Here is a 14,943-nt window from a genome sequence, read left to right as displayed (position 1 = left end):
CCCACCCACCTCCCCTGGTTGGCTTCTCTGCTAGCTATCTGAACTGAGGAGACGCACCCTGTGCTGGGCGGGAAGGCACTCGCGCATGCGCGGTGCCGGCAACTCGAAACTTCGAGTTTCTTCAAGCAAGTCTGCTTGAGAGGCGTCCGCATCCGGGCTCCGTCGATAAAGCATAGTTACTAGGAACAGTAGACAGATATTCTCACAACCCACCCACCTCCCCTGGTTGACTTCTTGGCTAGCTATTTGAACTGAGGGGATGCTGAGGAGATGCATGTCCTACGTTGGGCAGGAAGGCACTCGCACATGCGCGGTGCGGCAGTTGCGAACTTTCTTAAAGTTTTACAAGCAAGTCTGCTTGCGAGACTGCCCGCATCCGGGTTCCGTGGATGACGTCACCCACATGTGAGAATATCTGCCTGCTGTCCCTGGATAACACCTGTTACGGTAAGTAAGTAACTATGCTATTCCTGAAATCAGAAGGTCAAATAGAGTAAAATGCAGCTAGATTTTTAGTTTTGTCATAGTTTGACTTTTTTAAGTGAGATCACTGTTAGTGGTGCTATCAAATACAGGGAAATTGTAAAACCAGAGCCTAAACCTAGGTGCCCTACCAGCACCTAAGTTAATTGAAGAACACTGTTAGAAACGGCAAAAAATGTTGAGGTTGAAGCGCCTACCAGTGCGTAAATAAAAGGTATTGGAATCACGCCTATGTAGGCGCAATTCAAGCAAAGATAGGCACCAGAAATGTAAACATAGAAACATAGAAATAGACGGCAGATAAGGGCCACGGCCCATCTAGTCTGCCCACCCCAATGACCCTCCCCTACCTTTCTCTGTGAATAGATCTCACGTGTCTATCCCATTTGGCCTTAAAATCAGGCACGCTGCTGGCCTCAATAACCTGAAGTGGAAGACTATTCCAGCGATCAACCACCCTTTCAGTGAAAAAGAATTTCCTGGTGTCCCCGTGCAGTTTCCCGCCCCTGATTTTCCACGGATGCCCCCTTGTTGCCGCGGGACCCTTGAAAAAGAAGATATCTTCTTCCACCTCGATGCGGCCCGTGAGATACTTGAATGTCTCGATCATGTCACCCCTCTCTCTGCGTTCCTCGAGTGAGTACAGCTGCAACTTATCCAGCCGTTCCTCGTACGGGAGATCCTTGAGTTCCGGGTGGCCACTATCTGGACCGACTCCAGTCTCAGCACATTCTTATGGTAATGCGGCCTCCAGAATTGCACAGTATTCCAGGTGGGGCCTCACCATGGATCTATACAATGGCATAATGACTTCAGGCTTACGGCTGACGAAACTCCTGCGTATGCAACCTATGATTTGCCTTGCCTTGGATGAAGCTTGCTCCACTTGATTGGCAGTCTTCATGTTCTCACTGACGATCACCCCTAAGTCTCGTTCTGCTTCAGTTCTTGTTAGCATCTCGCCATTAAGGGTGTAAGTCTTGCATGGATTTTGGCTGCCCAGGTGCATGACTTTGCATTTTTTGGCATTGAAGCTGAGTTGCCAGGACCTAGACCAGCGCTCCAGTAGGAGTAGGTCGTGCATCATGTTGTCGGACATGTCTGTTGTGCTTTTGCCTACTACATTGCTTAGTTTGGCGTCATCGGCGAATAATGTTATTTTACCTCGCAGCCCTTCTGCCAAGTCTCTTATAAAGATATTGAATAGGATCGGACCCAGGACCGAGCCCTGCGGCACTCCACTGATTACCTCCGTCATTTCGGAGAGGGTGCCATTCACCACTATCCTCTGAAGCCTACCTCCAAGCCAGTTCCCAACCCATTTCGTTAATGTGTCACCCAATCCTATAGAATTCATCTTGCTCAGCAACCTGCGGTGTGGTACGCGATCGAATGCTTTACTGAAGTCCAGGTATACGATGTCCAGGGACTCCCCAACATCCAGCTTCTTCGTCACCCAGTCAAAGAAGCTGATTGGATTGGCAGGATCTCCCCTTAGTAAATCCATGTTGACGGGGATCCCGTAGATTCTCCTCGTTCAGGATCGTATCCAATTGGCGTTTGATTAGAGTTTCCATTAGTTTGCACACTATTGATGTGAGACTCACCGGTCTGTAGTTTGCTGCCTCCATCTTGGAGCCTTTCTTGTGGAGTGGAATGACGTTAGCCGTCTTCCAGTCCAACGGGACGTTACCCGTACTAAGGGAGAGATTGAAGAGCGCGGATAGCGGTTCTGCCAAGACATCACACAACTCCCTGAGCACCCTGGGGTGTAGGTTGTCAGGCCCCATTGCCTTGTTAACCTTAAGCTTTGACAGCTCGGAGTAGACACCGCTGGGTGTAAACTCGAAATTACTAAACGGGTCATCTGCGTCAACCCTTGTCTGTAGCTGAGGGCCGAGTCCTGGCGCCTCACGGGTGAAGACTGAGCAGAAGTATTCATTTAACAGTTGGGCTTTTTCCGAGTCCGCTTCTACATAGTCTCCGTCTGGTTTCCTAAGACGTACTATCCCGCCTGAGATCTTATTTCTGTTACTGATATACCTGAAGAAGGATTTATCTCCTTTCTGGATGTTCTTCACTAGAGACTCCTACATGCGGAATTTGGCCTCCCTAACTGCTGTTTTGACGGCTTTTGACTTGGCCAGATAGACTTCCCTAGAGTCCTGTTTCCCTGATTGTTTGTAAGAGATGAATGCTTTTTTCTTCTGCTTGATGAGGTCCGAAATCTCTGCAGAGAACCACTGTGGCTTATTGTTCCTTCGCCGTTTATTTACTGATTTAACATAGCGGTTTGTTGCTTCTTTGTATGGTGGCTTTCAAAGTCGACCACATTTCTTCCACGTTATCGGTTTCTGCTTGGCTTTGTAGTTCCTGGTGAACGAAGTCTCCCATTTCTTTGAAGTTTGTGTCCTTGAATTTGAGGACCTTGGTCAGTGTGGTAGATTTAGTGAAACCTTTCCTGAGATTGAACCATACCATGTTGTGGTCACTGGAGGCCAATGTGTCGCCCACCGAGACTTCTGTGACACTTTCTCCATTGGTAAGTATCAGGTCTAGTATTGCCTGATCCCTTGTTGGTTCCAACACCAGTTGCCTGAGTCTTGCTCCCTTCATAGAGTTTAATAGCCTCCTGCTGCTGCCGGAAGCAGAGGAAAGCGTGTCCCAATCCACATCAGGCATGTTGAAGTCACCTAACAATACTGTGTCCCCCACGCAAGGTGATATTCTCTGTATCTCCGATTAATTTCATATCTAGGTCATCCTGTTGTCTTGGGGGTCTGTATATTACGCCAAGATACAGGCATTTGTCCTTCCCTCTGGTCAAATTTACCCAAAGGGATTCCCCAGTGTAGTGGACATCTGTGATTCTGGTGACCCTAATGTCATCTTTAGTATATAATGCTACACCTCCTCCCATTTTTCCCTCCCTGTCCTGGCAAAGCAAGTTGTAACCTGGTATGACCATGTCCCACCCGTGGGAATCCATGAGCCAGGTCTCAGATATCGCCACCACATCAGGTCAGCATTCCTCATTTCTGTTTCTAATTCCAGGATCTTGTTTCCCAGACTGTGGGCGTTTACGTACATAGCCCTCCATGTTGTATGTTTGTTATGTCTCAGTGGGGATGTTCCCGCTTGAGCTACTTGGACACCTTTAGCATTATTCACATGTTTTGTACTTTCCCTAGACCCAGAGTTACAACGTGCACCTATCCCGGACTCCCCAGACCCAGAACTACAGTGTGTTCTTATCCCAGACTCGGAAATGTGTGTACCCTGTGGGGGTATTCCCGCTTGGGCTACTTGAACTCCTTTAGTACAATTTGCAATGTGTGTTCCCTCGCTGGACCCAGAATTACAATGTGTACTCCCTCTAGACCCAGAATTACAATGTGTACTCCCTCTAGACCCAGAATTACAATGTGTACTCCCCCTAGACCCAGAATTACAATGTGTACTCCCCTTAGACCCAGAATTACAATATGACCCAGAATTATAATGTGAGCCAACCCCAGACTCGAAAGTGTGTATACTCTCCCCTGACCCAGATCGGTGTTTACTTACCTTAGTCTCAAAAAAGTATTGGCAGCTTAGCTCGCCAGGTAGGTTGTTTGTGCCCGTACCCTCCCTCAACTTACCTAGTTTAAAGCCCTGTGTAGTAGGCGGGCTAGATGGTGTCCAAGGACGTTCTTCCCTCTTCTGGTCAGGTGTAACCCGTCTCCTTGCACCATCCCTGCAGCCAGTCGTTTGCCCTCTGGATGCGATCCTCCCTGGCACTGCCCTTGCCCCTTACTGGGAGGATCGAGGAGAAGACCACCTGCTTTTTTGGCCACCGCCACACATTGGGCGGAAGGTTTCATCGTATTGTCTACGATGATACTCTGATCCTTTTCTTAGGCACTAATCCCAAGGTGGGGATGTGATGCAAAAGTGACCTGCGACACCGGCTAGGAAGCTGGCGGCCTCTGAACTGGCTTATCAGCGGAGCGATGTCTTCCGACGCTGATGTCGATGTCTTTGATGCAAAGTCTGACTGATGCTCATGCCGATCCCGAACAATCTTTCCTGCTGAAGTTTCCGGCTGCTTATTGAACATTTTTGCAGGGTAGTACACCGGGCACAAGTTCTACCCGGCGCTCTGGACTAAGAGACCAACTGTCGGATGAGAGATTAGCCTTGGGCATCAGCAGCAATTTTTTTTTCAAGCCCATTAAAAGCTTGAAAAGGTCAAAAAGACAGCATCAGCCAAATCAATGGCTGAGGAAAATTGAAGGCCTTAGTGGTCAAAGCCCCCGTGGAAATAAAGTTCCTCTTTTACTTTTTCTTTTTTAAAAAGAAGTAAACTTAAAAATAAGTTAAGAATAAAAGAAAAAACGCATGAGCGGGAAGGCAAATGGCAAAAAACTGAACAATGTTCAGAGACACGACTTCTTAGCTCCAGGGAAAACTAAGAACTGAGCAGCTGTGAGCCTGCGTCGGGCAGGAAGGCATGCACATGCACGGTGCGGGTAGTTCGTGAACTTTAAATTCTTAAAGTGGTGATGCACTTTTAAAGCTGTCTGTGCTGGGGCTCCGTGGATGATGTCATCCACATGTGAGAATATGCTACCTGCTTGTCCTGAGATAGAACCCATTACAGTAAAATCTCTGTTATCTAGCACCCATGGGAATTGGTGAATGCCCGATAACTGGTTTTCTGGTGATTGAGTGTATTAGAAACCTTGTCTAACAAAGGCCTTAATTCCCCCCTACCTCCCACCCCAAAGCACCAGCACAGCAACAGTCCTGAGCCGCAAAGCCCCCCTCCCTCCCTCCCTCCCTCAAGCCCCAAAGCAGCAGAAACAAGTGGCGGTCCTGAGCCATGAACCCCCTTACTCCCTCCCTTACCCAAAGCAGCAGCCGATCAGCAGGAGGTAGCACTCAAAACAGGCTGCTCGCAGTCAGACTGATGTAGGCCGCTGTCCAGGCCTACCTCGGTAATGAGACCTCGAACACTATATACTGGTTTCAATAAGTATATATTTATTTAGCTAATCAATAACAGCTTACAGGAATAAATCATTTAGTATATAGCGTAACAGAAAGTGGCTCAGAAGGTGACCTCTAGGCCTAGAGGTCCTCTGATGTCTGTTCTGCCCTCTCCCTTCTATAGGCCTGGTTTTTATACATTTCTTAGTGGCCAACACCACGTTGGTCTATATCACATGATACATCCTTATTGGCTATTTACTTATGCATTACTGCCTAACTACATTCATTTATTGGCTATTCTCATCTACGTCATGTTATATGTCCACTCTGTTTTCCGTAAAACCTACCTTTTCCCCGAAATGCCTGTTTCCCCACCATATTAGTATTTCCGAACACAAGCCCCCCTCCCAACTTTAAACATCTCTGATACTTTCTATTAGATGATATTTCTTATGAATTCTTTCTTCTGAGAATTCTGTCTTCTGACCATGGTCTGTTTATCTCTTTATGGTATCTGGCTGGGTGGGCCTTGGTGTAAAACCACAGCTAGCCCACAGCCTCAGGACCTGTTGCTTTTTCTCTAGTTTTAGTAGCTAATTGAACTCATAAAACAGCGTATTTCTCCATCTTTGCATGCTCTTCAGTTAATGGTGAAATATCTTTCCATAGTTAATCTATTGTTTCTATCATCTGCAGAGATAGATAAGGTAGATGTCAGTTGCAGGGGGTGAGGGCAGTTTTTTCTGTAAAGAGAAAAGTGATCTTTGTCTTAATCCCATCCCCCTTCACCTGGCTTGCTAATGTCAGGACTTTCCGGGATGTATCCCACTTCACCTGGCTAATGTCAGGACTTACAGGGACCAGAGCATCCATGCTTTATTCTCTCTCAAGACCCAGCAGGGTCTTTCCTCTGATGCGTCAGAAGTGATATATCAGAGGAAAGGCCCTGCCGGGGCTAGCCGCAAACATCCTGTTTTGAGCGTTTTCTCCTGCAGACTGGCTGCCACTTCAAGTAATGAAGGGAGCGAGGGGGTTTGCTGCTTGCTTCTGCTGCTTTAGGGAGGGAGGCTTTGTAGCTCAGGACTGCTGCCACGCTGGTGGTTTGTGGCGGGAGGGAGGTGGAGTTCAGGCTCAGGACTGCTGTCGCTTCTAGTGCTTCAGGGCTTGAGGGAGGTTTCTTGCTCAGGACTGCTACTGCTTTGGGGGACTTTTTTTTCCCGGTGATTTTTTTTTCCAGTTGGGTGAGAGTACCAGTTAACTTAGATTCTACTGTTTCAAGGTTTATTAAAATTTGATATCCCGCCTTATCCAAATTCAAAGTGATTTTACAAAATTAAAATAGCACATTAACAGCAAATTAATAAATTTAGTAAAAAAATGGGCAAAAACTCAATCAACAAATGTAAAGACATAAGACATAGACAGACTAAAAAGACATAGACCAATTGGAACAAGAGGAGAAGGAGAAAGAACTACAATATTTGGATAGTAAAGAACAAATAAGGAACAAATAAAAAGGAGGGGGAACAAGGAAGAGCCCACCTGTGCCCACAACTGTTGATTCAAATACTCCTGGATGAAAAATCAAACTGTTTGTTATATGAAGTAACATAGTAAATGATGGTGAAAAAAGACACTCATGGTCTACCCAGTCTATCCAACAAGGCAGTGAATTTGAAGCCAAGATCTAAACATGCCAAACTGCCAAAGATTTCCAAGATGAAATTTATTTTATTTAAAGAATATACAGATTGCTTATACATTGTGGAGCAAAGTCCTAATTAGTATACAGTCAAAAAAATTCATAAAATTATATACAAATAATAAGCAACACTTAAGATTTCTTAGACATCCCTAAAAACCAACACAGCCAAATGCCCCACATCAAATTTTAATATTCCATCATATATATGCTTATGCAGACTGTTATGCTTCCAGCTACTTATGGAAAACCACATAAACAGGCTCCATACACAATGCCAACTGGGGGAATAATACAGTGAAAGAGTCACACACTGATAAGGTACAAATAGGGAGAAGCTGTAGGAAAATTTAAATGGGTTTGAATAACCCCTGGTACACTTTCATGCTCTACTGTCAGATTCATCATTGTAAAGTGGAAACAATTTAATAACATCAAGATACTGCATTGATTAGATTGACCCTTTCAAGTTAGTTGATGTGGGTTAAGGAGACTGCGTAAGGATATGTAACTGTAAAGCCTAAGATTATTATACTTAAAAAAAACCCAACTACAGTGGCCTCTCATTTTTAACAATTTCAAGATTACACCATAAACACAGCCTATATTTGGGTGAAGTGGTTGGGGTGGGGGAGAAGGAAGCCATTGTTGAAGAAAAGCCACATGCTATGCCACTTTCAATTTGCACAGAAACCTTAAGGAACATGTACATACATTAAGAATATGGGTTTGTGGTCTCATGAGACAAAAGTGAAACATTTTGGTCTTGGTGCTAAATGATTTATGAGACATAAAATGCAGCATTAGCATGCTAATGCCATATAGAAAAATATGATTATACTATGGTGATGTTTTGGACTAGAGACTCCCAGCAGGTTCCCTCTGCTTCCTGCAGTATAATGAACAGAGAGCCCAGTCTTCTTCTTTTCCCTGGCATCCTGATAACAATGTATTGGTCATGAAGCATAGGGATTCTCCTGAACAATCCCTTAAAGTAGCCAAGACAATGAATCGACTGTATCCGATGGCACAGGAGTGAAAGCAGTTGTTCGCTCAGCACAAGGTGGATTTCTTGGTGGTGCAGGTAACCAAGTGCACTTCCCTACAAAGTGAGGGAGGCGAGGTATTAAAGGTTATGCAGGATCAGAGGGGATGTGATTCTTTTACATTACATTAAAATACATTTCTAGACAGCAATACCTTCCAGATTGATGCAGTTTACATCATCAAGAGACTGTACATCACAGTGAAATACAAGAGAAATATCATCTTCCTTACTTTCCTAAGAATTTTACAAAAAGAGATGTCTTTAATAACGCCAAATGAGTCCAGACTTGAGATCTTCAGACTGCCAGCCGGCCAGACTACAACCTCTGCCCCAGGGATCCTCGTCCACGTGGTCGAGGGTGGGGAAAAGCAGCCAATGCCTTGAAACCCGGGTGGGTTTCGCTCCAGCTTGCAATCCTGTGTAGGAGCTGTCCTATCGAGTGAAACCCACCTGGGTTTCAAGGTGCAGGCTGCCTTTCCTGCCCCCAATCGCATGGATGAGGATCCGTGGGGGGGTTGGCAGTCCGAAGATCTCAAGTCTGGACCCATTTGGAGTTTTTCTGTGGCAGAAAATCCCTTTCCTCCAATCAACTGCTGTTTTAAAAGCTGATTTCAGTCTGGCAATTGGCCTTGCAATGGTTTCAATTCCAGACATCTTGGGATTCCTGTGCAGTGGCTGTGCCTAAAAAGCCCCAGTGACACCGGGGTTTGGGCGTGGCATCCTCATCGAAGGCTAACTTCCCAGTTTTGTCAAGCGTGGACTAGATTTTCATTGAACGCTTGTTAGTCCTCCTTTGCCTGCCGCTGGCTTCATTTCTTGACTCCAGCAAATTGTCCGGAACGGAGTCTAGGGTTTGTGATACTCAGCAATGCCTCTTAGACATTAGGATGCTAGAACCTATTCCAGAACATGAATTTGAGTGTTGGCGGATACTCATATTTCATCGTCCCAGACAGGCTTGGAGGATTGGAGACCCATTCTGATCTAAAGTCGATCACCCTCTTCTTGTGAATTCCTTTTTTTCGAATGGTAATGGAGTTCACGGTGATAGCTGCTGTTTCTCCACAAGAGTTTCTGGTGTCCTTGGATCACAGAGGGTTTCCTCAGTAATATAATCTACCATGACCATCGCTGGTTTCTGCGTTTGTCCTGTTCTGCATCAGCATTTCCAGTTTGCAGCTCTGCCCTTTGGCCTCGCGATAGTGCCCACACTTTCTTCACAGCGATGGTAGTTGTGGTGGTTTTCCAGTGGCAGGGGGGTCCAAGTCCACTGTTCCTAGGACAGCTGGTTGATCCAGGCTCTGCCTCATTTGAAGTGCAAAAGTGCAGTGGAGACGGTAGTGTCTCAGTTGCAGGCGTGGGATGGATTGTCAATTTCAAGAAATGATTTGATGCCCTCCCAATCCTTGGAGTATCTGGAACTTCTCTTCGGTATCGAGCAGGTTTGTGTGTTTTTTCCCGAGGCTCACAGACACTTAAGCTGCAGCTCCGACATCTTATGGATTGCCCGGCTTCTACGGCCTGGCTGTATTTTCAGGTTCTGGGGTCTATGGATGTCTCTTTGAAGGCGGTTCCCTGGGCCCGAGCGCACATGCACCCTTTTCTGGGATCCCTTCAATTTTGCTGGTCTCTACTGCGCCGTCCCCTTCAGCTGCCACTCCCCTGGACAGAGCCGGCTCGCAGCATCCTGAGCTGGTGGCTTTAGGGGTAGGTTCTCCATCAGGACATGCTTCTTTGGCTATCAAAATGGATGACTCTTATTTCAGATGCATACCTGTCGGGTTAGCGTTTTCACTGTGGGGAATGTTCCATTCCAGGACAGTAGACTTCTTGTCAGTAATGTTGGTCGATCACTAGTCTGGGATTCGGGGCAATTCGACTGGCGTTCCTTGTTCTCCAGCCATTCTAGGAAGAAAGGCGATGTGAATCTTCTCCATCAACGCCATGGTGATGATGTACATAATTCGTCAAGGGGGCCCGAGAAGCACTCCTTAGGCCAGGAAACTTACGTGCCATTTCATTGGATGGAAGCTCATCTGTCGCGCTCAGCGGTCCATGCAGTTTTCCTCAGCTGACGGATTCTGGACCTGGGAGTCTGGTCCCTCTTGTGGAGAGCATTCAGTCTGATTGTTCAGCACTGGGGTCAGCCTCAGCTGGACTTGATGGCTTCAGCAGTGAACTCAAAGGCCAGGTGCTTTTTCAGTTGGAGAACACAGCAGGACACCTTGGTGCAGCTCTGGCCAAATCAGAGCTCCTGTATGTGTTCCCTCCGTGGCCTCTGGTTGATCTGGTGGCTGCAGTTTGGCTTCACCGCGCATGGTATGCAGATCTCGTACATTTTCACTGGGACAAGAAGCTCCGGCTCCCTGTTCATCATTATCTTCTCAGTCAGGGTCCGGTGCCCTTGGAGAACTCACATCACTTTGGTCATACGGCATGGCTCTTGAGCGCTCAACCTTGCTGAAGCACGGTTATTCTCGTCTCTTTTGCGCTTGAAGAAACCCTTTACTATGGCTTCTTATGCCAAAGCCTGGAAGGCTTTCCAACATTAGTGTGCTAGGAAAAGGTCTGGTAGTGGCCTTCCTGACAGTAGCCAAGGTGTAATCGCTTACTGCTTATCCTGATGTGGCCAGATTTATGATGGGGGGGGCACTTCGTTTGCATGCTCCCTTGCGTCTTCCTTTACCTTCGTGGAATCTTAACATCATTTTGCAGGGCCTTGGAATGGTCCCTTTCGGACTACTGAAGGATGCTTCTCTTCTAGTCTTAACGATCAAGTTCTGGTCATTTAAAAAAAAAAAAAAAAAAAAATTTTGTATCTTTTAAAGTACCTTATTTTCATAATATATGTTTATTATGTACTTTCAGGTTATAAAAACTAGAATTAGATTAGATGTTTATCAAAAAAATTCATTGTGATTTACAATAATAGACATATCAGTAAAATTCAAATTTTAGAAAACCTTTAAAAGTATGGGGTAATATTTTTAAAGCAAACTCCATAAAGTAGGTGGTTAAGGCTGCAAGAATTGGGAAATCTATATAAAAACAGGAATTATAGCTGGGCAGAGAGTATCTTCTTCCCACTCCTAGCCAGCATTTAGTAGTGGTTAGTGAATGCATACTAAAAAAGGCCAACATTCACAGATATTTAAGCCAAATATAAAAACACACTAGTTTAAAAGCAAAATTAAAAATAAGACGTTATTAGTTTATGTGAAAAGGCCAGTATGTATTCCTCTAAGGGCCAATTCTTCTCTGAGCATGGAATAATCTTATTCTAATAAGAACTTACACTCACAAATGGAGCAGTAATAGCTACAAAACTGAAATGCTTAAGATACCCAAATATTTTTAAAGGTAGGAATGAAATAATTTGATACTTGTGTCTTCATTTGATTTAAGTTGAGGCTTAGGTTAGATTCAGGAATGCAGGATTACCATATTTACATCAAACAAGGAAATATGCATGGACTTCAGTGGAGTCACCTGAAGTAGAAACTTGTTTTAATGTTTGTTCACTTGTGTTTCTCTTAAAGTATCACCCAGGTCACTGATCTTTTGGAAGGAATACGTACCTGCCAGCTTTCTCTGTTGTGTGAAAACATTAGTGAGGTTATTCACAGAGACTGGTTGGTGATTCCATCTAAACAGAAAGATGGCAGCTTTTCCAGAAAAATTGAGCCTCAACAAAGTCCAGAGTTCTATGACCAAGAACAAACCAAAGAGAGTGAACAAGAAGGTAAGGACATCCTAAATGGATAAATTTCACATTGTCAAGAGTGATTTTCTAAAAATAAAAAAGGCCAATTCCAGCCTGGGAATGAGGAGTGATAGGGATAGTTAGAGGGGGGGCACCAAAGATCTCTACACTTCTCCCCTTTATTAGTGCAGGCCTGTACCTCCCCCCCCCTCTCAAAAATAACATCTCTCTTGCTCCTCTGCCCATCTCTATTATGTTTTATTTCTCATTCATCCCAACCTATTCAACTTCCCTCTTTCACCCCTCACCAACAAGTGGGTTGGGTTGGTTTTTTTTGTTAACCTTGTTAGTTGTTGTTACCTCTCTCTAGTGGTTCATTTTCTTAATCCTGGGTAAAGAGGAGTTGGAGCATGATTGGTCCTGTAGCACCCACTGTTTACACTGCCACTTGTCCACTATCAAAGGAGATGATGGAGTCCAAGGACAGACCATTGGACCCAGTCAGTGCTTTACTTCTTTGCTGAAGACCTTTGCAATAGTCTAGTAGCAATGCAGATTCAGTAAGAGAGGAAGTTGAGGGGTGCTAGTAGTGCAGAAATTGGCTGGTTTGGACTTTGTTTCAAACAATAGAGCCTTTTCCTTTGTGTGAAGAAGCCCAGTTGCCCTCCAGGATTGTGGCCAAACATGGTGCAGATTAAGGATGAGGCACTGCTGTCATGACTTTGATTCTTTTTCTGTAAGCAGGTTCTTCAGTCCTGGTGGGTGGGCGATAAGAATGGGTGGAGGTACTTGGCAATCAGCTGTCCCTAGCTTTCTCATTCTTTAGTTTGGTGTCCAGGGGCTTAGATTTGCCAATTATACCTATCTGTTGCTCTTACTTATAAAAGCTGCTGCCCTTGCTTTTTCTTCACCCCAGTGACTCATCACCATGTATGCTGATGCACATTCATATCAGACCAAAGAGGTCATGGTTAGTTACTCAGCACAAAATCACCACTGAGCAATGTTCAAATGGGCTTCCTATGTGCTTGTATCAGTTGTAATATATCAAGAATCATATGAACATGTTCAAAGCTGCTGAGCAGCAGAGAGAGCCTTTTCATTTTAACCAGTTATCATTAGGCAAATTTTTACCTGAACTTAACCAACTAAGTTTTCAGCTGAAATTCTATTATTTACCTGGACAAATTTTAACTAATTCGTTTTGGTTCCACCATTTGTGTGGTTGGAATTAGTTCCTGAATAGTAGAATTAGCTGGTTAATGCTGATATTTGATTCTATCAATATGAGCCAGCTAATTCCATTCTTAAAGTAACCCCCTCTCAACTACCTTTTCCATTGAAAAAAGAATTCTGCAGAGCCCCCTGACCCTCTTTCCCAACAAACTCCATCTCTTCCACCCCTCAAGTGATAGCATCTCCCAAATATTCCCATCTGCCCAACCAATAGCAGTTACTTACCTGTAACAGGTGTTATATGAGGACAGCAGGCAGATATTCTCACGTGTGACATCATCCACAGAGCCCAGTACAGACAGTGCAATAGTGTATTGTCACTTAAAATTTTTTAAAAGTTTTGAGACTGTCCATACCGCGCATGCGCTAGTGCCTTCCCTCTTGACATTAGCTCACGGGATCATCAGTTCAGTTAAAAAAAAAAGCTAAGAAATCAACTAGGGGATGAGATGTTTGTAAGAGTATCTGCCTGCTGTCCTCAGGTAACACCTGTTACAGGTAAGTAACTGGTTTATCGTAAGATAAGCAGGCAGCATATTCTCACTTGTGGGACTTCTTGGCTTCCAGGATAAGGGTGGATGGAAGTTTGCATTTAAATAGAAAATAAATTTTGTAGACTTGCTTGGCCGAACTGACTGTGAGACTTGACTCATGCGCATTTACACCACATAGGTATTTAAACATCTCTATCATATCTCCCCTCTCCTGCCTTTCCTCCAAAGTATATAGATTGAGATCTTTAAGTCTGTCCCCATACGCCTTATGACAAAAACATGCAAAATTTTAGTAGCCTTCTTCTGGTCCAACTCCATCCATCCTTTTTATATTTTTGTGAAGGTGTGGCCGTCAGAATTATACACAAAATTCTAAATTAGGTCTCACCAGAGTCTTATACAGGGGCATCAATACCTCCTTTTTCCTACTGGCCATACCTCTCCCTATGCACCCTAACATCCTTCTAGCTTTCGCTGTCACCTTTTCAACCTGTTTGGCCACCTTAAGATCATTACATACAATCACACCGAAGTCCCGCTCTTCTGTCATGCACATAAGTTCTTCGCCCCCTAAATTTTAGCTGCCAAATTTCAGACCATTCTTCAAGCTTTGCCAGATCTTTCTTCATGTTATTCACACCATCCTGGGTGTCTACTCTATTGCAGATTTTGGTATCATCTGTAAAGAGGCAAATCTTACCCGACAGCCCTGCAGCAATTATCGTTTATAAAAATGTTAAAAAGAACAGGCCTAAGAACAGAACCTGGAGGCCCACCACTGGTAACATCCTTTCCACAGAGCGATCTCCATTGATCACTACCCTCTGTTGCCTTTGTGGCCGGGTGAGGCCAGAATGGATTGCGCCACAGCCCTGACCCGGGTTACACAAACCTGGGCCGAGCGGAAGGCGAGGTAAGTAGGGTGGCTGGGTAAGCAACAATAAAGAAAATGCAACAACTGTCCAATTTGGCTTTTATTCTGCCTCTTAATATCTCAGTGCTCACTTTCAAAAGGATAAGCTCAAATCAACACAATAGTCACGGCAAAATCAAAAATATCTTCTTATTTCAGCACAGTTCAAACAGTTCAGCAATTAGCTTAAATAAGGCTGAAAACACCACTGCCTTAAACAGCGTTCTGTCTCTGAGGCAATTCCTTACCCCAATTCAAACACCCCAAGGCATGGGATCCATTCCCATACCCTATAGATCAGGACTTTCCAGATCCTCCTCCCAAAAATCCCAACTAGAAAAAAAAAAAACCCTTCAGAGGAAGGTTTGCTTAACCACAATGATTGTGCTT

The 14,943-nt window shown here is 44.7% G+C and overlaps 1 protein-coding gene across 1 annotated transcript in view; it reads left to right on the top strand.

Moving 5' to 3' along the window:
* Window positions 1-14,943, top strand: part of TRMT61B (tRNA methyltransferase 61B) — a 62,625-nt gene that overhangs the window by 44,391 nt on the left and 3,291 nt on the right. The window contains exon 5 of the mRNA XM_033935973.1: window positions 11,747-11,949. Within this exon, the coding sequence (XP_033791864.1) occupies window positions 11,747-11,949 (203 nt within the window). The remainder of the gene's footprint in view (window positions 1-11,746; window positions 11,950-14,943) is intronic.

The sequence above is a fragment of the Geotrypetes seraphini genome, chromosome 3 (genome assembly GCF_902459505.1).
Source record: "Geotrypetes seraphini chromosome 3, aGeoSer1.1, whole genome shotgun sequence".
In the NCBI taxonomy this organism is placed as follows: domain Eukaryota; kingdom Metazoa; phylum Chordata; class Amphibia; order Gymnophiona; family Dermophiidae; genus Geotrypetes; species Geotrypetes seraphini.
This window is presented reverse-complemented; position numbering and strand designations above follow the sequence as displayed.